Genomic DNA, 25,660 nt, shown 5'->3' with positions numbered 1-25,660 from the left:
GGCGGAGGAAACGACAATGTAGAACTGGTAAAGAAGTCCCATGCAGAACTGAAGGAAATCAACAGTTTTTAGCCCTAGCAACAGGTTAAATCTAACCGTGTATGCTATTTTTTTTTTTTGATGGTGCAGAAATAAGGCCAGAAACTCTTAAAACCAACCCCCAGACCTCCAAGTGACCCTTGACCCTCAGAGGAGGAGTGAGAGACAAAGAGACAGCGCGTGCTGGAGAAAGAGAGAGAGATACACACAAAGAGAGGGAGCAAGGGTGGAAAAAGAGAGGCGGAGACAGAGAGAGGTCACGCCACAGCATCTCTGTCACACGGGTCAAGGTGCAGCACTACCCAGGAGAACCAGGTGTACGAGGTGTAAGAGTACCTGGACCAGCTTAGACACCCTTTTTCCCAGCGTGGTAGCAAGGGGGAAAAAAAGGGCATCAAAAGAGGCTGAGTCATTAACCAATTCAGAATCAGAGTTAAGGGGAGCAGATAATTAACCCATTCAGAATCAGAGTTAAGCAGGCTGGGTAATTAACCCATTCAGACTGAGAGTTGGGTGATGGGGGGGTTGGGGGTGGTCGGGGGGGGATAATTACTCTGGCTCCCTGCCCCTGCTCTCCCCTGTTTGAAGTGCTGATTTAGCGCTCCGCACAAAGAGGCATAAAAAAACTGTGGCTAATGGAGCACTCTACACTCCACACAGCAGCCAGAGAAAGAGAGAGGGAGAGAGACAGCGAGAGAGAGAGAGAGGGAGAGAGAGACAGCGATAGAGAGAGAGAGGGAGAGTAAAACATGGGGAGAGGTGGATGGGGAGATATAAAGACCACCCCCCCCAAAAAAAAAAAAAAAATGTAATCCAGACAGTGCAGTACGATGTAGCCTTAAGCTGGATAGGAGTGGAGACTGGCTTCTGTACAGAGCAGTGGAGAAGGGGCTGGTCTGGAAAGGCAGATGGGCTCCAGGGGACATGGGGACTGGTGGGGGGGTCATCCTGCTTGCGGATGGGGTGGTGAGGACAGACGGGGGTGGGGTGCGGTGGGGTGGAGGGTGGGGGGGGGTTCTGCAGCCAGTGCTTTGGCGTCCTGGCTTGCATTCTATCCTCCTATTAGCGCTTAACGAGCACTTTCCTCATGTAATATTCATCTCCGCTAATACCATCCCAAGCTCCAAGCTGAGCTGGCTACTTATGTAAGGCAATTATGTAAAATTTACGGCCTGACTCCAGGAGAGCTGCAGGCGAGCGAGGGAGAGAAAGAGAGAGGGAGAGAGAGAGAGAGAGAGAGAGAGAGAGAGAGAGAGAGAGAGAGAGGGAGAGAGAGCGAGAGAGAGAGAGAGAGAGAGGGAGAGGGAGAGAGAGAGAGAGGGAGAGGGAGAGAGACAGAGAGAGAGAGGGAGAGGGAGAGAGAGAGAGAGAGAGAGAGAGAGATAGAGAGAGCTAGACAGGCAGAGAAAGACACACAGAAAAAGAGAGAGAGAGATAGATGTTCAGATAAAGATAGAGAGAGACATGCGCAAAAAAAGATAGAGAGAGAGAGCAAGACAGGCAGAGAAACATAAAGAGAGAGAGAGAGAGAGAGAGCTAGATGGGCAGAGAAAGACACAGAGAAAGAGTAAAATAGAGTGATGTGTCTTAACTGACTCAACGGACTGTCTGAAAGGAGCACAGTAGCACACCACATGTACAATACACACAACAGAAACAAAGGTAGCTGTTACAAATCCCACCCGCACAGCCCAGAAAGCCATCAAATACCGAAAAAAGCAACAACATGCTTCCAATCCAAAACAGAAGACTCCTCTGCTAATGGCATTCCCGAGGAAAGAGAAACCGAACAGAACGCTCCTGAAAGAGTGATGTGAGCACGCTCAAAATGGCAGCAAATCACAGCCCATCCCAGAATACCAGAATACCCAGGCAACAGCAGGCCAAGGATGCCGCTGCGAGCTACAAGGAGACCACTCCCTTCATTCACAAAATGGAGAAAAACTTCAACCTCAAGCACAATACTATAAAAAACAGATTCATAGTGACGTCATTCCGAGCAGTGGCAAAAGGCATTTTACAAGGAGACACGTGCCAATCCAGGATGGTACATCTTGAGCCATGATCCAAAGGTGTCTGTAGGCTCTGAGTCTGATTTAATTTCAACAGAGAAGAGTTGAAATATTCATTACGAAAAGCTGTGTTCTGGGAATGGCCATCGGGCCAGCATCTGCAACGTGGAGAGCAAGAGGTGTGCAAACATAAAATATTAAGAGATCAGCATATGCTTTACAGATGTTAATCCTGATTTAGTTCTTTCAACTGACCCTCTGAGTTTGCTGTGAGCATTGTCACAATTCTGAAACTGTGCACATGATTGTGTAGCACGTCCTACAAACGAGGATAACTGTTCCTCCAGCAGCCTTGGTGCGTATCAAGCATTTTTGGCATTTTTTGCCTATTGCTGTTGAGAGCAGAATTTCGGGAGCAGCTATGGATTCCCAACAGCCAATGAACAAGATCAATAATAACTGTTCGTCCAATAATAATGTTCTGTGCCAAAAAAAAAAAAAACCTGCTGCTTTCTGAAACCCGTCAGTGTTTCCTGTAAGAACACTTTTCCTGTAAACCCCAATGAGAGAATCCTGAAATGAGAAAGACAGAAAGCAAAAGAGGGAGTGCCAGGCTGAAGATGACAACAGAAAATGAGCAATTTCTTAAGCTGTGGCAAGAGCATGAGGCGTTCTTTAATCCATCCGCAAATCTACCGCTACAAACAGCGGAAGAGAGATAAGTGGGAACAAATAGCTGGGCAGCCTGATAGAAACTATTAATGGCTTTGCAAGTGTTATGTTGTTCTGTGGAGTGCTTTATAACTTCGTAGAGCTACAGCAGTAACCCAGTGGGGAGTGCCTTTTGGCGAAGACGTTTTTTGTCCAGTCCTGTGTTGGTGGCACGAAGTTCAATTTTCCCGATTTCAAAACTCACACGTGTGTGTCAGCACCTGATTCTGTGCTTCGGTTAAACCTGCAGTGACACGTTCCAAGTGTGCAGGTACAGGAGGCTTTGAGATCAGTGGTATCAAGAGTGTGGAGAGAAGGTGCATCTGACCACAGACAGCTGTGCTGGTTGGGTTGATAAGGTGGAAATGATTCCCCGAAAGGGAATGGAAGCCGTTCACAAAGTGGAGACACTTCCACCATGCCTCCCACTGTGCATAGGCCGATAAGCTGGACATTCACAGAGAACACAGTGTGCTGAACAAGAGCCTTCTTCCCAAATCACTCCCTCCTCTATCCAATCAGCATCCAGCACGGGCACACTCAGCGAGCCAGAGTCCCAGCATTAAAAAGCACCTTCAGCCTCGACTGGGCCCAGGCCTCTGGAGATAACCAATCAGTAGCAGTAAACCCAAATCCAATGTGCTGTGGAAATCAAGTCACTTTTACCCACACTTGTCAATTTTACTGCTTTTTTCTGCCTTCACTTCTTCCTCACCCTCCTCCTCCTCTTCCTCTTCCACAGGTCATCGGTCGTTATAGAGGGCCTATGCAAAAATAGGCCATCTGTGAGTCATGCTGTCCTGGGGGGGGGGGTTGGGGGTTGATACTATGGGATGTGAGAAGGGGAACCAGAGGGAGCAACAACTCAACTCTTCAATAAATTCAGCCAATACTGTAATAGTATCCATCCTTCAATATATTCACCCTACAGCCTAATCCTATCTCTCCTCCAGCATGTTTAGCTCATATATTAATGTTAACGCTTCCTCTGAATATTTTGTCTATATCTTAGCAGTATCCTTCCTTCAACATATTTAGTGTATATCTTAATACTACCCCTGGATTACAATGCATCCTGTAATCCCCAGTGCTGAGGTGAGGGTGAGTGTGCAGTGCAGAGAATATGATTTAGTGAGAATAAAACTGGATAACTATATCCAGTGTGCGTGATGTGGCGGAGTATGCCCTGGAGTGACATGCTGTCAACCCGGATTGAACTCTGTCAGTCAAGACCAGAGGCATCCGTCCTCTCTTCCTGTCTTTATCCGCCTCTGTTCTGCACTCCATCCTGCTCCCCCACCCTCTCGCCATCTCTCTCGTTCTCCTTCCTGTTGACATATTCCTCTCACTGTAATAAGAATATAAGTGATGGGCAGAGGAAGTGTGTGCCTATGAGCGTGTGCCTGTGTATGTGTGTGTCTGCATATTTTGTGTTATTATTAACCTTTATTTACCTAGGAAGTTTCTTGAGATTAGGATCTGTATGTGTGTGAGTGCGTGAGTGCGCACATATTTTTGATTGAGTGTGTGTGTGTGTGTGTGTGTGTGTGTGTGTACAATATGTGCCTGTGTTAATGTTTGTCCATGTGTACACACATGCATAAGTGTGTCTTAGTGTTTGCATGTGCATGTATGTATGAATGTGTGTGTTTGTATGTGTGTGTGTGTGTGTTTGTGTGTGTGTGCATGTGTGTGTGGAGGTCGCTGTTGCTCTCACAGTGCAGGTGAAGTGACGGTTCCTCTGTTTGTTTGTAGGGGGAGGGGCAAAAGGTAAAGATGGCTGTGGTTGGTTGTGAATGTCGGGGGCAAAGAGCAAAGGGGTGGGGGGGGGGCTTTGGAAGTGGGGTGGAGAGAGATATAGGGATGATTTTAAGGTGGAAGCAGAGGGAGGGGGTAAGGTGGTTAGAGGGTGGTGTGCAGAGGGAGAAGGGAAATATTTGAGGTAGGGTACGAGAGGGGTGCTTGTAAGGTGGTGTACAGAGAGAGGGGAATTGTTTTCGGGGTGGGGGACAGAGAGGGGGGGGACAGGGTTTGAGGGTGAGATGCAAAGAGAGAGGAGTGGTCTGAGGGAGGGGTGCAAAGAGCGGGGGGGGGGGTGTTTCGAGGGGTGGATGCGGAGAGAGGGGGGGGGTGGGCTTAAGAGAAGGGAGGCAGAGAGAAGGGGCTGGCTTGCAGTGCTCTATTGAAGAGGACGACAGGAGAGGCTGCCGTGTCACTATTCCCCTCCCAGCTCAATTAGCCAATCAGCGGAGGCCCTGGCAGGCAAGAGACATAAAGCAGAAGATTGCAGCACAGAGACAGAAGGAGCCTGAGAAAGGAATTGGGAACTGCTTACCAAACACACCCAATCCACCAAAAAACCTGCTGGGGACAATAACTGCTCAGAGAGACGCCTTCCCTTCCTTTCTGCTTTACAGACGGACACAACGCTACCAAGGGCGGAGATTTCTTTTTTTTTTTTTTTTGGAGAAGACTGTCTTTTCTTTTTCTTTTTTTTTTTTGTTTAAATTTCAATCGACCTAGTAGCCAGCTGATTTTCTTCTGTGTGCCACGCAAAGCCCAAAACAAACCAACAACAAAAAAAATTATATTATTGTACAATATCAAATACTATCTCTGTGCATCCTGAATATCTTGTCACAAAGCCAAGCGGCTATCCAAGACCCATCCTCCGGACCCGATCCCTCTTTCTACATCGAGAATGGTTACAGTACGTATATCTCATTTTTTTTTTCTCTGCATGGAGTACAAAAAAGCATAGCTCTTGCAAGCTTATTTACTCTGAACATAAAAGGGCAGTCCAAACACAGGCACTTAAATAGCTGTATGTGGTTTGTATTTTTTATGTGCTGGATTGCAAGGTGACCATTGTTTGTGTGTTGTCACATCCAGTAGGGGAAAGGACATAAGGTGTGTGTATGTGATTTTTGTTTGTTAATTGGTTGTGGGAATCAAAAAATAACATACTTGTACATGTAGTGATATTTGAACAACATTAATATATAAGAATCACACAGGGCGCTGATCTCACTGCGCATAGTGATGGGATTTAACGATCAGTCGCGGGTATTAGTAATGTGATATATGGCGATGCAGCGCGGCGCTGGGGCTTAAATCAATGACTGTGTCCTGCGACGATTTGGCTGTACGTGCTTTCTGCGGGGATTTAACATGCTCCGCGTACTCTCCTCTGGCATTTTATATTGTCATAGCGGCGTATCCCTTAGCCAATTAGCAAGAATTATTTTTTCCCCTTATGTTTTATGTTTATGATTAGCCTCTCTCCGTCTTGGACGTTTAATCTGATAAACGTGTCGCGCTAACGGAGGTAAAATAGCTCCCATCCCTGCCCCATTTTCCACACAATAACACGCCCAGTTTCTGAAATGGAGCAAAGCTGCGAGGCTGGGGGGCCGCGCGCCGTGCGGCAGCGGGGAGGGCTGCGCGTGCTAGGGGGACGACTGCGCCACTGAGGAGAGAGCAGCCTCGCGCCCCAGGAAGGATGCTCGCGAGGAGGCTCGAGACAAAGGGAAACAATGAACCGAAGGGGCAGCTGAGAGCCACCCAGAACAAGGGGAAACTAGCTGCGTCAGTGAGAGAGGGGGGATGGAGAAGGAGAAAGAGAAAGGGAAACGAAGGAAAGAGACGGAGGAGAGATGTGTGCATCTCCTTGCTCGCCTTCTGTCGGGCAAGTCGGAATTCCTCAGGGCTCTCGTTGCGATGCAACTCGGTTAATGTGCTGGAAATTTCAGAGGGACCGATGGAGACAGACACGGCCTCTATACAAACACTCTACACCACCCCGAGATATCTGCGGAGCTAATGCAGAGGGACCACAGTCCTAAAATACCCGAGTTCAGGTTTCAGGTATATGTTAAACACCGAATGAGAGCCACAATTTTATATGCATTCGAGGGCTGAAATGCGCAGTGTAAGCTTCCTTAGCGGACGGGTTTGGGCGTGTCACCACTGTATGTCCTTGACCCCCACATCCTCGAGGACATAACGATGCCACGCGCCTCTAGTGGTCACTGATTCCCGAGCCCGACAAGGGCTCTTGAGCTGGGAGCAATTTGTAAATTAATTGAACTACTGGGTGAGTCCCCCCTGCAATCTATCAGCAGGTAGAATAAATTAGTCCTTTTGTCTGGCTCCGAGCAGCCCGCCGCGCATTGATATTGTTCCGTCAGTGTCAGTAAAAAGGGAGACGGTGAGCAATTCAGAGAGGCCCTTCGATTTGAATTTGAAAGACAATGTTAATGTTTGCGAAGCAATCTGAAAGGGGCTTTCGGCATTGCGATTACTGCATCCGTTACGTTCATTTAAACTCAGTGTCTTACTATTCAGAAAATTGTGCTCCTCAACCGTATCTTTATGTATTGGTGAGTAGAGAAAAAAGAGAGAGGTGTCGCCTCTAAAACCGCTTTTCCATCGAGCACGGGGGAAAATAATTGAAAAAAACGGAGCTTTTTTTGTACATAAATAATAATATCAGGTAGAGGCCGATGGGCCGAGTCCCAAATGTAAATAGGTGACTAGAAACCGAACATACTGGTATATACGCAATCGTATGTATTTTTGAAACAATTTCGGAACATTGGTCATTTAAATATGCCTTTAATATAGCGAAGGAGGGACTAGGACGATTTATTTCAGGCCTTCGCATCGTCATGCACGCTGATTCCGCAGTGCTCGGCGCGCACGCCCTGCACGCACCGTTGACTCAGATGTCAGACGCGACACATTTCAAGAACATGAAGACTGGAACGAACGTATCCGATGTCCTACCGTTTAAAAAAGCGAATCTGACTAACGTGCCTGTCAGTCAAATGCACATAATAATAATATATAATAATCACACAGGGCGAATAATATATATATTTTTGTTGTGTATGCATTGTTATTGTTCAGTGCAGAGATAGGATTTGAAAAGCCCCACCTCTATCTTGCTTATGCAAGGAAAATGCACACACACGCACACACATATATATATATATATATATTTCAAAATGGACACAGACAGCTTGCACTTGCCTGCAGATTAAAACATGATGATGAAAATGGTGACAATGATGATAAAGATGACGATTATTATTAGGATCAGTCTTATTATCATTATCATTGGATGCTAACATTTCATAATATCCATGTCATGTAGGAATATGAATATACTGGCTATGTAATTCCCAATATGCAACATTGCAGCAGCTGCAGATTGCATTTTCAGGGTCTGGTAGAGAAGAACAGCACAGGGCACAGCGAGTACACCTTCCTTACGGGGGGGGGGGGTTCCTTCTCTCAGTGTCCTGTAATGCACAGTCAGCTCCGGCCATGACACTGAAGGACGTCAATAAGAAGAATACAGTTACGGGTAGCACCCATTAAAAAAAAAAATGTTTACGCAACTGCTTCACATTAAAATCAAACGTTTCACATAAGAGGAACACATGCAACATTTCAGGTCATTGTGCCCTGCACCACGTTTGATATTTTCCATGTGATGCCGGTGGAAAATTACAAAACACCACTGCCAGGTTAATGATTATGTATTTGTTCAACCAAGTATGTGTCTTCTTTATTTTGGAACTTGTATTCACAGAGGTTTACAGCTGATGGCAGTACATGCATAATTCCTAACAAAGTACATATTTGTGCATTTATTTATTTGGCATACCAGCCAATGTTATCTAAGAATCTTAATCAGTTGTAACCTGAAATAATTAATTTTCTTTATTTTTTAAATTTAGGGGGTGTGATTAGGCTGATGCAGTACTGGAAAAACAGATTTTACTACTGGCTGGATATACAGCTACAAGGGAGCTGTTTACATAAAATAGTGGTGGTTAGGGCATACTTGTACTTTAGTGTGCTACAATGAGGTATATGTAAATTTACGATACTTACACTGTGCAATCTAAAGGATCTGCCTGGCCTGTGCAATGTAGCATGCACCAGTACACCCCCTTACTCAATTTAATTCAGGATAATCCATTATGGAGGCTGGCCATTAATCACCTCCACATTTCAGTGTACACCCTTTGTACGCTGACTGCTGGATGTTTCAAGTTGATGAGGCTGTTCTGTCCTAGATTTAAAGCCACGGGAAATGTACCATCGCAACAGTGAGTTTTAAACTGTTTACATCAAGGCCATGTACTCATATATCCTGCCAAATATGTTTTCTTCTAGTTATTTTCATATTTAGTCCGAGTGCCTGGACCAAATGTTCTCTCTTCGTTTTAATGGAAAGGCTACAGTTTACTCTCAGAACGGTAGTCTGATATAAATGACAACTATCATTCTTTTAACATTGCTTACAATACACTTCAATATTGGTTAATATGTGACAAAGATAGTTCTTAAACTAAATTAAAAAGCATCCACAGTTCCCATGACCTCAGAAACTGAAATCCAGCTAGCTAGCTGATGCCTTATGGGAGCTAAATATTAAACTGTCCTCAGATAACTAGCTATGCATTTCAGAATTTCATTTATTTGACAAGGACCTTGTACAACTTTCAACATAAGAACAAATGGTTGTGATGTTTCATCCTGAAAGCTAATTTCCATCTGTTGTTGCTGGCCAGGCCATAGAAATAGGACAAAATTATAAAGAATGTAGACAAAATTACCTCATGTATATGAAAGTGACTGAACACATGGAAGTTAAAAAAGCAAGTGTGTGTGTGTGTTGGGGGATAGGGGGTGTTGAGTAGAGGATCAAACAGCCCAGATGTTATTTTTGTTTACAGCACTGATTAGCCCTTAGCCAGGATATCATCTTACTTGCAAAAGTGCTGCTAATTGCTAGTTTCTTATCTCAACACACAGGGTGTTGCATGGGCTTGTGGTCGCTTGGCATCACATTCACTATGTCAGTTTTGAACCACACAGTCACCTCTCACAGCAGCCCTTGTGATTCTCTTGTTTTCTGTTTTTTTTTTCCTGCTTCTTCTTTTTTATGGCACTGGTAGCGTGGCTTGACTTGGCACAGAATTATGGCACAAAATTAGTACAAACTAGAACTGTCAGGCTCATGAACAAATCCATACTTGGTACGTTCAGTTGGAAAAAGCAGTATGGGCATTTAGCGCATGTAGTGTAAAAGTTAGAGGACATAAGGATAGCTTCTGAGATAACATCTGATTGAGGTGTAGCTGAAGTGTTTGATTTTTTTTTTTTCTGTGGGGGGAAAAAAAACCCCCACAGGATATAAAGCTTGAATCGTAAAGATCCTTTCGGTCTTTTTACCTGCAGCTGAATCATGACGGTTATTGTCGCCAAATAACGGCCCGCGGTGGTTAATGCTGTTACAAACTCCCTGGAAGAGATAATGTGGGGAAAGCTAGCGGACGCTCATTGTTCTGCAGCCTCGTGGCAACACAAAGCCTCCCTGTTCGCATTAATATTCATAATGCCGCTGTCGTCTCTGAGCACGAGAGGAGGAGGAACGGGTGGCGCTTTTGTCGATTGTGTCAGTCCCTTTATTCAGCAAAAAAGACGTTTAAAAGACATTAATATGTATGCACGCACATAGTGCGCATATCTTTTTTTTTTGTTGTTGGAAAAAAAAAGAAAGAGTTTTGAAGCTCTGGAGGACAAGACAGAGAATAGATGTACAAAAACAAGGCTTTTGAACACAGCTATTTGGACTGGACGGGCGCTGCTTGCAGTAAATGCTGAATTTTCTCTGGATGTGGTCCTAACAGCTTTTATGCTGTAACAGTAATGTAATCTACATTAAGGGACTTGAATCCCATCCATGGCCGTGTCATATTTAGTATGAACAGTAGTTGTTCATACTAAATAGTAGTATTAGTATTAAGTATGAACAGCGTGCTCGTTACTGAATGATAAAAATAACAGTGAAAAAAATCACCCCATTTTGGACAGAATTAACCAAAAATGTAGTGCTCCCACCTTTCGGTGTCCACGCATTGGTAACATCTTACAGAAGTATACTGGGAACACTAGTTTGTGGTAATTTAGTTATTCTGGCCCTTGAGGTGGAGGTACGTATCCCTTGGTCAGCTCTCCAGAGAGACTGCAAAGATAGGTTTGTTTCAGCCAGGAATATAACCCATGACTTCTCCGTTAAGAACTCAGTGATGCTTACACGTGCTACCAATATAATGTGGGTGTGAGAACAAAAATAATTTATGTGAGGGCTGGGTTAACTGCTGCCCAGAGGCTGTTTGTAGTGGGCCGTGTTCGTCCGGCCTGGAGCATAGCACTGTGTGCCATGTGTTGGTCTGTCTCCTAATCCTGCTGATTCACGACCACGCTGACTCTTTGAGATGTGTGTGTGTGTGTGTGTGTGTGTGTGTGTGTGTGTGAGAGAGAGAGAGAGGGAGAATATGTTTTTGAGCCTATATGTGTGTGCATATGTGTTGAAGGGTGTCAGTCTCAGGCTCTCTGCCCTGGAAGCATAATGTTCAGGTTCTTTGACTCTTTGGTTTGCCAGTGTTCAGGGAGTTGTCAGGTATTAGCATTCATTTGTCAGTTGTTAGGAGTTGTCACTGTAAAATGGTTAGTCTTTGGCTGGTTATGGTCAGTGGTAACGGTTAGTTTCTTACATCACTGAATCTAATACATCAAATTAGTCATTCAGCTAGTCAGTCAAGAACAAAAGAGTGTTCGCAATTTAAATCTTGGGTGAGGCACAGCTGTTGTGCCCATGAATAAGATACTTAATGTGGATTGCTTCAGCAAATAGCCAGCTGTCTCAATGGAAAACATGTCAGATGTAAACTGTGTAAGTCACCTGATATAGACATCTGCTTTATGAGAAATAATACAATACAACAGATGTGTGACCACCATGAGCAGTTGTTCTGTCAGCTGAGCAGTGATTTTGTTGGGGTGAGCAGTGATTCGGCTAGGATGATCAGTGGTTCAGCTGTGTTGGGCTGGACTTTGGTCTTTCTGGATGAGCATTATGCATTGAGCACAAGTTCTCCTACTCCACTAATGAAGAGAATTGACTTGTTTATTTGAGACAAAAACAGTTGGGGGAAAAAAAAGCAGTCGTCCCAAGAGGTCAGCTATATCTGAGGTGAGCTGGAGGTGTTTTTACAGAAAATGCACACATGTTGACAGTATGTTAGCCAAGCCCAGGTGCAGAATTAGGTTCACCTCAAGTTCAGATGGGCCAAGGACAAGTAGGCCTGTTTGTATTATATGAAACACCACAACCGGAGTCTTTAAAAACAGCCAGCCCCTAGCTAGCTAGCGCAGGCTCGTTCATGTAGAAATTGTAGCTCATCTTCAAAAACACACACATTCAAATAAAAACATTTTACCATCCTGGCTGCATACCGCATGTGCATATAATGAGCACATCCACTATCTTTTTCTTAAGGGTCCCTCAACAACAGGAACCACGAAATGACAGGGGCCGCTGCCTCCATTGCAATGTATGGGCTACTGCACAGAGTCGCATGCATTGGTTCCCAGGCTAACGTGCTAAACGCCGTTCTGGGGCCGGGCAGCGGCGTGTGAGCTCCGAGCGTGCGAGTCTCAGCGAGCTGAGATGCGGTCGGCCATGTCGGCTCACATCAAAGCAGCTGAGACGGGAAGCTGGAAACCAGGGCGAGTGACTCACTGTGTCACAGAATGCTACCTTGCCAAGGCATTACGTGGGAAAAAAAAATGACATAAGTACCACATTACTCAGAACACGCCAACTACCCCCCACCGCACCCCCACCCCGGCCGGCACATTGCAAATCCACCCTTAGATCACACCATCTAATGTACACTCAAATCTCAGAGTGTCCTTGATCGATGTGCATTCAGATTTTACAACAGAGGTCACAGGAGAAGAGAGCCATTTTAAAGGGAAACGTTTGCTGTTTGTGTTTCCTTTCCTCATAGTCGATAATGGCCACCTCAATCTGGCTCAGCACGTCTTGCAGGGGAGGGAGAGAGGAGGAAGGAGGAAAGGGGAGAGTAATTTGCTTAAATCAGTTTTAACAGATGCGTTTTGGCTTCCTTCTACCAGGAGGTCTACTGGTAACCTGTGTAACAATGACAATACACTGAGAGATTTGTCTACACGTTGAAAAAAAAAGCACCATTGAGTTTCGATTATAAAACATCCTTTTCTTCTGGTTGAAAGACTGATGTTTTAAAAGCCACCTTTGTGAGGTAGCAGGGCATCGTGCATTGAGACGACAATTACCACCAACATTAGACAACACAATGCATTCACAGCTATCCTCGCAGTACTAACCCCAGGAAAGGAGGGAAAAGCCTGTCTTATTTACTTCAGGGAGACACACACACACTGAGAGAATGGCAGATGACGGATCACATGCAGAAACACACTCGCTCACACACATGCACACATATGCAGATAAAAATGGTCGTGCAGGTCCACACATGAAGATGTACAGTGTATACGTGCACACAGACACACACGGAAACAGACACACAGCTATAGACACACACATAGATGCACGCGCACACACGCGAGTTTTAAAACACAAACGCACATGTGTCTGAGGAAGGAGCGTGTGCGTGTGTTGGTGTCTGGCAATGGGTGTCTCCCACAACACAATGCCTCTGTTTCCTCCCCCCCCCCCCCTCGCTCTTCGTCCTCCCCCTTGTGCACAGTGTTTAGCTGAAAGTCAGAAAGCTAGCCACTATGGCAACTGTCGTCAGGCTGCTGTTGCCCTGGGAACCAGGCTCTCGAGCTAGACCCTGTAAAAAAAAAAAAAAGTTATCAAGGTTAAAAAGGAGAAAGAGAGAGAGAGAGGGAGAGGGAGAGATGTTAAAAGAAAGAGAGAAGAAGGGAGACTGGAGGTGCACACCAACGTAACTGCGGGACTTCCGTTTAAATATAGAATCGCTGCACTCACCCACGTCCATGAAAAACAATGAATTATAGATACCCTGAATCCCCTGGGCTCCTCTGTAGGAGAGCTGGAGCTTCTGACGCCATTGTAGCTATTCCTGTGGGTTATTTCCGCCATGAATTGAATTCTTTATATTGAAATGCACTCTGTTCAAAGGCACCCACAGTATGTGTGTGTGTGCGTGTGCAAATTTCTGTTCCGAGTGTGTCTGTGTATGTGTATGTGTGAGGTGTGAGAGTGTATGCGTGTTCACCTTCATGTTTTTGTGATATCTGTGTAAGCACTTGAGTGTGTGTGTGTGTGTGTGTGAGTGTATGCGTGTTCACCTTCATGTTTTTGTGATATCTGTGTAAGCACTCAAATGTGTGTGTGTGTGTATGTGTATTTGTGTATCCTTGTGTGTCTGTGTGAGCGCTTGAGTGTATGTGTATGCACCTAAGTGTGCATGTGTGCATGTGTGTGGACGTTTTTGTGTGGACGCCTGAGGGTGTTTGCGTGTGTGTCTGAGTGTGTGTACCTGCCTGTGTCACCTCAGTGTGCGGGTGTGTCAGTGTGTCTGATTTCTCTTCTCAGCAGATAATCAGCACCATGGAGACTCAGGTGTCTAACGGTCCCACCGCAAACAGCCTCCCTAACGGGCCAGTGATGGGCAGCAGCAGCTCCACAGACGACAGCAAAACCAACCTGATCGTCAACTACCTGCCGCAGAGCATGACCCAGGAGGAGTTCAAGAGCCTGTTCGGCAGCATCGGGGACATTGAGTCCTGCAAGCTGGTCAGAGACAAGATCACAGGTACTCACATGTTCAAACACACTGGTGTGCACACACACACGTGCATGCTCACACACACAGACACACACATTCAAACACGCAATACTTGCGCATACTGAAGCACACACGCACACAAACACACATATTTAAATGCTCGTGTGTGCACACCACCTACACAGACACACGCATAAACAAATGCATACACACTCTAATACACAGACATAGACAAAACACACAGACAACTTATACACACACACACACACACACTCACACACAGATATTTTCCCTCACCTTTACATACTGATACACAATCACAGGCATTGAAACTGTGTCACAGTTTATTTCATCACCAGTATTTTTTTTTATAAAGGAAAGGAATCCATATTGATATGTCTTTTGAATCAAAAATCAGAACCACAAATTATTTTACATCTGTGAATCAAATTTCAGGTAAAAATTCCTAATCCCATCCCATGTTTTATTTATTTTTATTATTTGTTCATTAATTGCTCACTTTTTTAAGTGTTCATAATAAAATGACTCCTTTTGCTGGTTAAGGCAGTCTGTTTTTGTCCTTCTACAGAACCTATGTTGTTGTTGACAATGTATATTGGAAACAACTGTGACAATCCACTTGCGTTTTTGTAGAAAAAATGCGATTTATGCGTTATGTAGTTCACACATGAAATTTCAAGAAAATTTATCCTATGGTTTATTTGCATTATTGTCTTTCAGATAGGTATACCAAACCAGCCACAATCCATGAAAGCCCAAACCTACTTTGTAATTCAGCCACTGAAGTATTTTTTTTCCAATAAATACTTCTCACTTTTGCTTTCATTTTACACTAACTTAATTCGCATTTTCAGTAAGGCAGTAGTCCTTTTGTTTTTTTGAGTAAATTCCCCAGTGCTGGTAACACCCCACTGCTCCCTGAGTAACGTCAGGAAGCAGGAGCTGGAGAGTGAAGGTGTCCGCCTGCCGTTTGCAGGGCAGAGTCTGGGCTACGGCTTCGTGAACTACGTGGATCCCAACGACGCCGACAAGGCCATCAACACGCTGAACGGGCTCAAGCTCCAAACCAAAACCATCAAGGTGAGGGCAACTCCCCCAAGCCTGCAATGAGAGGGGGGTGGGGTTGGGGGGAGGATGGAGGAGGGGAGGGAGGGGGGGGCGGTGGCCCTGCAAACAAAGAAAGTGTGAAGAAGAGAAAGAGGGAGCAGGAGGTCAGAAGGCGGGGTATTGTCATGGAAATGTAATTAAGGCGGACTTACCGTGGAGGGCTGGGGGGGGGAGGGGCCACTGCAGGCGAGAGCCCATCTGTCTGAGATCTGGGGTCAATGGGGAGTGCCTTTGTCCCCCATCTGAATGGGGAGCAGGGGTGGGGGGGTGGAGTTTGAAGACAAGAACAAAAACCAACAGGAAGATTAAACACTATGCATACACCCCCCCCCCACCCCACCCCTACCCCTGCCCCTCCTCCCTCCCCCCTGTCACTTATTCAGCGCGTCTGGGAGTCACACCTCAGTTTGAGGAGAGATGTACAGAATGCCAATTACAGGATTACAGACATATGGGGCCTTACTGAGCTACAGGGGACACCATCTGCACACACACTCACACACAGGCACAAATGCACGGATGTACACACAAAGCAGACACACATACACTGACTCACGCATACATGCAAATATATAGAACAGACAGAAAGCTGCTAAGGAACATAAACACAGATCCACCCGCACACACACACACACACACACACACACACACACACACACACACACACACAACATACACACACACACACAGACACAGAGTGGGCTGAAGAGGCAAAGGAAGAGACTGCATTTGACTTAGGCAATGAAAAGATGTGGTGATCTCCTCTTTGATGGGTGATTATTGATTTCTGAAGCGGACCATGAGAAAGCGCTGATCTTATCTGGTTTATCCTTCTCAGCAGAGCTAGGATCCTGGCCAATCAGTGCAGTGGAGCTGTGGGGGGGGGGGGGGGGGGGGGGGGCTCAATGTGTAGCAGGGTTTGGTGGGTTACGAGGGAGTGAACTGAGGAGTAGAGGGGGCCATAGAGGGGTGTTAAAAGGACATGGTGGAGGGGACAGGGGAAGTATAGAGGGGTATAGATTGGTACAGAGGAGTGAAAGCACAGATTTATTGAATTTCACAAAATACAAAAAAATATCACTGGCAACAAAAATGCATGCACCACAACGAGAGCAAGGAGGATGAGTCCCATGGGAAATACAGTTCAGGTTTAATGTCTGAGATACCATTTTATGAAAATATGAACTGAGATCACAGGCTACTCAGCTAATATGGGTAGGTTTTTGATTTGTTTTTTTTTTGTTGTTTTTTTTTTTTGCAATCACAGCAGTGTGGTACAAATGCAATACCAGAATCAGACAGTTGGTGGCACTGATGCCTAAAGAAGTAACAGAAAATGAGAATGGCAGTTATCCCCGTGTTGTGAAAGGAGGTTAGTCAGCTGACTGCCAGCTCTGGAGATAAGCAGTTTTGCCCTCTTGGTTTTGCCATTCAACATGGTGAAATGATTTACACCACACCACACCAATGGCAGCACCGGAGCAGAAAATAAAGGAGGATTTGTCTCAAAGGAAATTTACTGGCATCAGGTCAGAGAGGGCACCGTGCGGATCAACTTTCATCAATATCATACATATGGTTAGATTGAACATAAAGACAGTGGATCTGGTTTAAGATTAATGGGTTCGTAATCAGAGCGTATTGATTCTATTATGTCAGCGTTTAACCCAGGCACCCCCTTTGGAGACATTTAAATTGCAATCCGCAGTGCCAGAGCAAATCAAATCTCTTAAAATTCACAAGGCAGGCAGTGGCCTTCTCCAGACTCAATCAGCTGGAAAAATCAGCTACCAGAAGAGGTGGAGCGTGTATGGGATATGTGGCCAGTCACCACAGTCCGTTAATGCGTCCTGTATGTTGACTTGCTCGTATGTGTGCTTGTAGGTGATGTAGCGCATTGAGGTCAGAACGTGACATTTCCCTGGGTCATTTGGAGACATGCTGACTCTGAATGTTACTGGCGTAATTTTTATTGCGGTAATGAAAGAAGGATTACATAATAAGTTTAATAAGTTTTTTTTTCTAATCACTAAAGATAATCCCTCCAGTGTATTTCAGATCTTTCCATTTTCCAGTTCAGTGCAGAGATACAGAGTATGTTTTTTCATATTTTTGAAAATGTTTAGTGTGGTCAGAGTTTACATCAAGGATGTTTCCACAGTTTTATAGCTCACAGACTAGGATTTCTGCTTGCCTTAAAAGTGAACTTTGAAAAAGCAATATTGGAATACAGCATACTGACTTCTACAGGGTGCTGAATGTCAGACAAGCCCGAGAGCAGTGCACCCCAATATTGGGAGGCCACAGCTGCTGAAACACTGACGGCGCCTGACTCTCCCCAGTGCTGCTTGTCTTGAGTGGCTCTGAGAACACTGTGGTGATTACATAAAACTATTAGGAAAGGCTAATGATGGCAGCTACATTGCACCAACAAACCACAAAATAAAACCTCTTTAAAATTTTGAAATGCAATTCCACAAAGAAGTTTTGGATTTTTTTTTCTGTTTTAAACAAATTACGCTGATTTGAATGCCTTCCTGTCTTCAATCCAAATTTCTTCTGACTAGCCACACCAGCAAACCATAAAATAAAGCCTCTTCGAATTTTTTTCCAATACAACAATTCCAGTGAAGTTTTACATTTTTCCTGTTTTAATTCATTTGGGCTGATCTGAATGTCCTTCTGTCTTTAATTCCACATTTCTTCTGACTAGCCACCTACCCCACCAACAAACCATAAAATCAACTCAAATAAAATAAATAAAAATAAATAAATAGATCTTTATTGCCCACCGGGGGGGAAATTTTCCTTTGGCTCACCAATACATATAAGATAGGTCAAAGCCATTTAAAACATACAACATAAAACATAGTCAATAATAAATACACTAAAACACAATCCATAAAAAACACTGTCCATTTCTGTGGCTAGCATGTCTTAAATTCCAGTTGTATTTAGAATATCTACTGCACATGGGACAAACGACTTTTTAAAGACAGCTTTAGTTGCCAGTGGGACTCTATAGCGCTTACCAGAGTGCAAGAGCTCGAACTCTGGTAAGCGCTATAGTGTCTTTAATTTTTTCAACAATTCCACAGTGAGACCCTTTCCACTGTAATTAAGTAAGGCCGAGTTTAATACTTTTGACTTCAATGCAAATTTCTTCTGACTAGCCACAGCAGGCCACCCCCTCACGCACAAGCCTTCATCTGATTATATTCTGCTGTTTCTGTTCTGTTCCACTCTTTCCTTCAACTGTGTTTTCCTGGGGCCAGGGATTGTTTTCCACTACGAACTCCACAGACCTTTGCATTTGTTTTCTTTCTATTCTTTCTTGAAATTATAACGTGTCCAGAGCCTTGTGACATGACAGCTATATCCCATACAGACATGAAATATATTGCAATACACAAGGAAATATGCCATTCAGTCCAAAATATATTGGAAATGCAATTAAAATATATTCATAAAAATCTGAAATATTTTGCATTATCCAAAACAGCAATAACTTACAAAAATATATTTAATGATCTAAAAATATATTCGCTGAAATGTATTGTCAATATATATTCTTTGGGAAAAAATAGGAAAAATGTCCTGTAACATACAGTTTGGTTGGTTGATTGATTGACTGATTGATTGAAGAAGGTGGTGCGGTTTGTCTCGGCAGAAGGTGGTGTGGTCTAACAGCGGTACCAAAGCTTAGAACAGTGCAGCAGGCCACAGACACGGAGACGCAACCTTGGTGGCGCGTTGTTGATGTAGGTGACACGTCTCTGATCCGCCCCGCTTTGCTGCAGGTGTCGTACGCCCGCCCTAGCTCCGCCTCCATCCGCGATGCCAACCTGTACGTGAGCGGCCTTCCAAAGACCATGAGCCAGAAGGACATGGAGCAGCTGTTCTCCCAGTACGGCCGCATCATCACCTCCCGCATCCTGGTGGACCAGGTCACAGGTACAGCCTTAACCCTGACTGTGACTACGTCTCCAACCCTAACACCACTAACCCTGCTTTAGTCGCTTACCCTAACTCTCTTACTACCCCTAACTACATCACTAACCCTAAATCTCTCACTAACCCTCACTATCACTCACCCTACCTCTGTCACTAACCCCTATGTCCCTAACCCTACTCTGTTACGAACCCTAACACTGCCATTACCCCAACCACATTACTAACCCTACCTCTAACCCTAATTCTATTAGGAACCCTAACTATGTCCCAAACCCTACCTCTATCACTAACCCTACTCCTATCACTAACCCTTACTACGTCACTAATCCTACCTCTATCACTAACCCTAATTCTATAACTACCACGAAACACGTTACTAACTCTATCACTAACCCTAACTACATCACTAACCCTACCTTTATCACTAACCCAGATAGTAATGTAACTAAACACAGGGTAATGTAACTCTAACCACTTCAATATCCCTATGTCACTAACCCTACTCCTATCACACACCCTTGCTATGTCCCTCACCCTATCTCTATGAGTAACCCTAACCCTATCACTATCCCTACCCCTATCACTAACCCTAACTAACAATGTCCCTAACCCTACTTGTATTACCAACCCTAACGTCACTGACACTAACTCTATCATTACCCCTAACCACATCACTAACTCTAATCTATTGCTAATCATGACTCCAACCTTAACCCTAACCGTAACCATCCTCCTCCTTCCTGCCATGAGCACAATCCCCCCCCACACACACACACTCTTCAGGTGCTAACACGGGTCTGCCACTCTTCAGGTGCTAACACGGGTCTGCCACTCTTCAGGTGCTAACACGGGTCTGCCACTCTTCAGGTGCTAACACGGGTCTGCTTTGTGTCCCGGAGCAGGCGTATCGCGGGGCGTGGGCTTCATCCGCTTCGACAAGCGCAACGAGGCCGAGGAGGCCATCAAGGGCCTAAACGGGCAGAAGCCGCTGGGCGCAGCCGAGCCCATCACCGTCAAGTTCGCCAACAACCCCAGCCAGAAGACGGGCCAGGCTCTGCTGACCCAGCTGTACCAGACCGCGGCCCGCCGCTACACCGGTCCCCTGCACCACCAGACACAGCGGATAAGGTACTGCACTACCCTGCCCAGGGGGCACGGTATAGAGGGTCAGGGGTTAAGGGTCAGGGAACAAGGGCAGGGTTCCCACTATCCTGGAAAATATTCTTCACCTTGGAATGTCATGGAAAGTAGCCAGACATCCCACTTTTCATAAAAACATCTAATCAAATCAAAAAAAATTCTCAGCCTTTTTTTTTTTCTCTTTCACTGTTAGAGAAATATGTCCATCATTTTTCGCTAAATCACTATCATCATGACTTTTTCTACCAAGTCTAGCTATGTCAGAGTGCCAGTAGCTCATTGGCTCATACAATAATGGCCAATACCAAAAAGCGCTGAAGGCAGTTATTCAGCACCAGGAGCACCTGCAAAGTGTTTCTCTGTGCTTCAAAGAAGTATTTCAGAAGCAATTTGTTTCAAAAAGTATCCCCCCTCCCTCTTGCAGTTTCACCTCCAAAGCACTCTTCAAATATGGGACCATGACAATAATAATTGAAGGTTTCATCTTCACATTTGTCTTTAAAAGGCCACTGAAGACTCATGATAAATAATCAATCACCTGATGTGAGTGGGAACCCTGTGGGTGGGGGATGGGGGGGTGCAACTGTGAGGAAGGGGTACATAGAGTTATCGCACACCTGACACAGGTATAACCACTTACTTCCTTCCACTCTGACTTGTGCAGCCCTGGCAACAGTGACAAAAAATCACTATCTCATCTTTCTCTCTCTCTCTCTCTCTCTTTCTGACTTTCATTTAAGCTTGCAGTGTTTTCCCTCCTTCGATTTAAGACATGGAAATATACCAGATAAACAGTACATATATATGTATATACATATTTTTAAGAAAAAAGGTTCAATGTGTAACAAATTACTGCCCTGCCTGGCCCTTAGAGGGAAGAGGTGCATGTTAAATGAAAGACCTATTTTTTTTTCATTTCCTTTTTCTTCCTCTTCCGAACTTTCTACTAACGTCTCCACCCCCTCCATTCTCCCTCTTGCATTGCAGACTCGACAATTTACTAAACGCCAGCTACGGAGTCAAGAGGTAAAAGCTGATATATGGGTGTACATTCAAAAGCATCCAGAATCAAACAAAGCAGCTGGAATTACACCTGCTGCCATCACCAGTACTCCCATAAAAATAACCAACAAAGCTAGAGCTACGACTACAGCAAGAAACAACAGCTAACATCCAATTAGAATGCAGACAAAATCAGTACTCCAGTAAGAGTAACAAACAAAATAAGTGTTCCAATTAGAGTAACAAATTCAGTACTCCAGTTAGAGTAACAAAGTACATCAATATTCTGATTAAAATAACAAAATCAGCACCCTGATTAGAGCGAAATCAGTGGTCCAGTTATGATAACAAATTCAGTAGTCCAATTAGAGTGACAAACAAAACAAGCACTCCAATTAGAATGACAAATGAAATCAGTAGTCCAATTATTTTATTTTCCAATTATTATATACAATCAAAACCAGTACTTGATTAAAAGCAAAACAGATATATGTGACTCCCAGTAGGCAAATGGTGTCCACTTCTAATCCTTGAGATCCATGGCACAGAGAATTTCAGAAACACCAGCAGAAGACTGGCAACTTTAAAAACAAATAGAACCTTGATTCAAGTTCTTGTCCATATAATGGCTCCAGTTAAGCTGCTGTTACCTGATTTGGAGTGAAGGTTAGAAACCTATGGAACACCACTGCATTTAGGCAATAGAAATTTCCTGTATTCCCATTAAAGCAACCGAGCACCCAGAACACCACACATACTTAGATTAGACACCATAGACAGCAGACACCATAATCCAAATTCCACATCTACTATAGACATATGATCCATTTATAATCAGTTCAGTTTAAGTCAGCATCTAGGATTCAAACCAGCAATCGTCTGCCTAGAGATAAAGTTCACTAACCACTGCCACACAGCTGTCCTGTTAGAGCAACTCACCTGTAGAGCTCTCATCAAAACAACAGTGTCTCCTTTATAATTAAATATGTGAGGGTAAGATTACTGGGCGCAGCAGTAAATTCTAGCATGGCTTTGTTTTACATTTCCTTTACTTTGATTTACTGCTTAATTGAACTAACTTTTCAGTTTCAGTTTTTTTTATTTCCTCTTTTTCCACCAGCATTGGTACACCAGATTCCATCTCCTTCAGTTTTTTGTCTTTCTACGCTCCAGTGTTGATCTGTCAGTCTTGTGTTTCCGTGTTACCTTTTTATTCCTTTTTATAGGTTTCTCTGTGTTTCGTTGAATACTTGTGTTTCCTGCATCCCGTTTCTCCAGAAACATTGGACAGTTAGTCGGGGTTTTTGATTCCGCCTTTTTCACAGAGAGACTGCGGTGTGTTGTCTGTGTCCCCGAGAATATAGTGTGAAATTTTTGAAGAATAAGAGAAAAAAAAAAAAGGATAAAATAAAATAAAACGACAGCCTCGAAATGGGTTGTCATGGCAACACAGCAGCCAGGGCCGCATGACTGGTTTGTTGGAACTGTGGAACAGTCAGAGGAATACAGGACAACACGCGTGCTGGCTGCACTGTGCCAAGTGGAACTTCAGAGTGACGTCCATGTTAGCTCTCCCTCTCTCCTCCCCAGGTTCTCCCCCATCACCATCGACAGCATGAGCAGCCTGGCGGGGGTCAGCCTGACCGGGCCCACGGGGGCCGGCTGGTGCATCTTCGTCTACAACCTGTCCCCGGAGGCAGACGAGAGCGTGCTCTGGCAGCTGTTCGGGCCCTTCGGAGCCGTCACAAACGTCAAGGTGATCCGTGACTTCACCACCAACAAGTGCAAGGGCTTCGGTTTCGTCACCATGACCAACTACGACGAGGCGGCCATGGCCATCGCCAGCCTCAACGGCTATCGCCTTGGCGACCGTGTGCTGCAGGTCTCCTTCAAGACCAGCAAGCAGCACAAGGCCTGAGCCGCGGGGAGGGCGGGGGGGCAGAGAGGGATTCATCGCCACGACTCCTTAAAACCTGCAGGGGGAGCAACTGAGCTTCCTAGTACATTCACCCTCCCATGGGTTTGGATAGTCTCTCACACACACAAACACGTGCACTTATATACACAGAAACAGTCACACACAAATGCGAAACACACACACACACACACACACACACACACACACACATAAACACACACACAGACACACACGCATAGAATGGACTGTTGCACTGCGTCAGCAGTGGTGTCAGTAGAATTCCATGCATGTTTATAGTTTGGTCTGCTAAACTGACGTGAATGTTGAATAGCAACAAAAACACAGCAACTACACCAGAACACAGCTGAGCTGTAACAACGTTTTATTGTTAGCCTGATAGAGTAAAATGTTGTGACATTTGTTGTTGGCTTGGTAGGGGAGTGAAATGTTGTGACAACGTTTTGCTGTAGGCTCGGTTGGTAGAAGAACAAAAATGTTGTGGCAACATTTTAGTATTGGCTTGGTAGAGGAGTATTATCACAGACCTGACACTGTAAATCTGCTCCAATTTTCACACTGAAGCCATATCTTCAGCTCAATCTCCTATCAAACTTAACATCAAAAATCTTCCCCGATGAAATTAAACACAATTTAAAATTTGCCCTCCAACAACAGAAAAAAACATAGCTAAAAAGTATTTCATATGATATGATATATGATGTATAGTAAAATATAAGATATAGTATGCTTTTGTAACCATCTGTTCAAATTCTAGCTCTTCCTCCCTCTTTTTTACTTTAACTGAAAAGAGAAAAGGGAACATTCATTAGAATAAAAAAGATATTTTCCACATTTGTGGTGGGAAGGAGTCCAGGAAAAAAAATATATAAAGACAAAAAATATATATACATAAAAATGGTTAACTGTGTTGAAATCACATTTTGATTTTCTAAATATCGCTGAGTTAGCCAAAGAGGACGACGATCTCTTTGAGGTGAGAGGGTTACGTACGAAATAAATATATTTTTATAAAAAAAAAAGGAAAAAGAACTTGTTGAGACTTTTTACTGATTGTTGAGCTTACAAAATATTTTGACAGACCACATTGTTTCTTTTAGGGTGTTTTAAGAAACGAGGGCAAAAAAGATGGGGTTGTGCGTGTGGGGGGTGGGGCGGGCAAGATGTTTTGTCTTGCAAGAACACTTGATTGTTCAGTACAAAACATAAAAAACAACAAAAAATAACAAAAAAAAAAACTTTTTAGTCAGTACAAGAAGAAAAAAAAGAACGTTTCAGGCTATTCCCCTAAACAAAATGCATTCTGAAATTGTTTTCACTTCCACATTTGATGGATGGACACAGCCCTCTGTTCTGTGTATGATCTCTGGCTCTGTGATTCCCTGGGAATGCACAGACACAGAGCGTTCACAGTTGCCGGGGCGGAGGTGGGAGGGGCCAGAGATCCAGCCGATCCACCTTTACCTCACAGGTCACCGTTCTCCCGACCTCACATCTCCAGTTAACGGTAAAAACAAAAGGAAACAGAACCTTACTGACATACCAATGTTCATCGTTTAAAAAGAAAAAAAAAAATCTTACAGAACAGCAAGTGCAATGAGCTTTGTTTTTATATTAACTCTTAGAACATGAAATATATATTTTTTAAAAAAGTAAACGTCATACTGAAATTGCAGAAAAGCAAAAGGATCAAATAAAAGAAGACAAAAGACAAAAATTGTTTAAGTAGGTTTATTAGCACTAAAAGCTTTGATCCCTGGAAATGTACACCATCACTTCCTAAGTCCCTGATAGTGTTCTGATGAAGTCATGTTAATGCGAACGATTAATTCGGCATCCAAAATGGCAAACTCTTACCTTTTTTTTTTCTATCTTCAAATATTGCAACAACACAAGATTGTTCAAGGGATACTTCATTTCACAAAATGTTCTTCAGTTTATGCTGTCTTATTCGGTTTATTCCCGTGAATTGCGGTTTATTCCGTCACTTCCGATTTATCTTGTGTTATTTGGTTTTTACCTTGTGTTTTTCAGTTTATGCTAGTTTTGTTTTTTTTTTTAAAGTTTATCACGTGTGTTTTGGGTTTATCACGTGCTCTTCGGATTATCCTGCG

General features: G+C 44.1%; 1 protein-coding gene across 10 annotated transcripts; it reads left to right on the top strand.

Annotated features, from left to right (window-relative positions):
• Nucleotides 1-4,960: 4,960 nt before the first annotated feature.
• Nucleotides 4,961-23,706, top strand: LOC118775633 (ELAV-like protein 3). 10 transcript variants are annotated; one of them, XM_036525684.1, is made up of 7 exons: nt 4,961-5,472; nt 14,197-14,413; nt 15,384-15,487; nt 19,315-19,468; nt 20,368-20,596; nt 21,596-21,634; nt 23,201-23,706. In XM_036525684.1, the coding sequence occupies exons 1-7, from the start codon at nt 5,464-5,466 to the stop codon at nt 23,526-23,528; spliced, it is 1,080 nt and encodes a 359-aa protein (XP_036381577.1). In that variant the 5' UTR covers nt 4,961-5,463; the 3' UTR covers nt 23,529-23,706. The 10 variants fall into 10 exon arrangements, with proteins under 10 accessions (XP_036381577.1, XP_036381552.1, XP_036381569.1 ...); XM_036525659.1 differs by having other exon boundaries at nt 23,180-23,706; XM_036525676.1 differs by having other exon boundaries at nt 14,194-14,413; nt 20,371-20,596.
• Nucleotides 23,707-25,660: the final 1,954 nt, after the last annotated feature.

This window comes from Megalops cyprinoides, chromosome 1 (genome assembly GCF_013368585.1).
Source record: "Megalops cyprinoides isolate fMegCyp1 chromosome 1, fMegCyp1.pri, whole genome shotgun sequence".
Taxonomy (NCBI): domain Eukaryota; kingdom Metazoa; phylum Chordata; class Actinopteri; order Elopiformes; family Megalopidae; genus Megalops; species Megalops cyprinoides.
This window is presented reverse-complemented; position numbering and strand designations above follow the sequence as displayed.

Coding starts and splice junctions, on each gene's coding strand:
- LOC118775633 (XM_036525644.1), top strand. Junction 15,488..19,314: donor TCCAAACCAAAACCATCAAG/GTGAGGGCAACT, acceptor GCTTTGCTGCAG/GTGTCGTACGCCCGCCCTAG. Junction 21,635..23,179: donor GCCAGCTACGGAGTCAAGAG/GTAAAAGCTGAT, acceptor CGTCCATGTTAG/CTCTCCCTCTCTCCTCCCCA.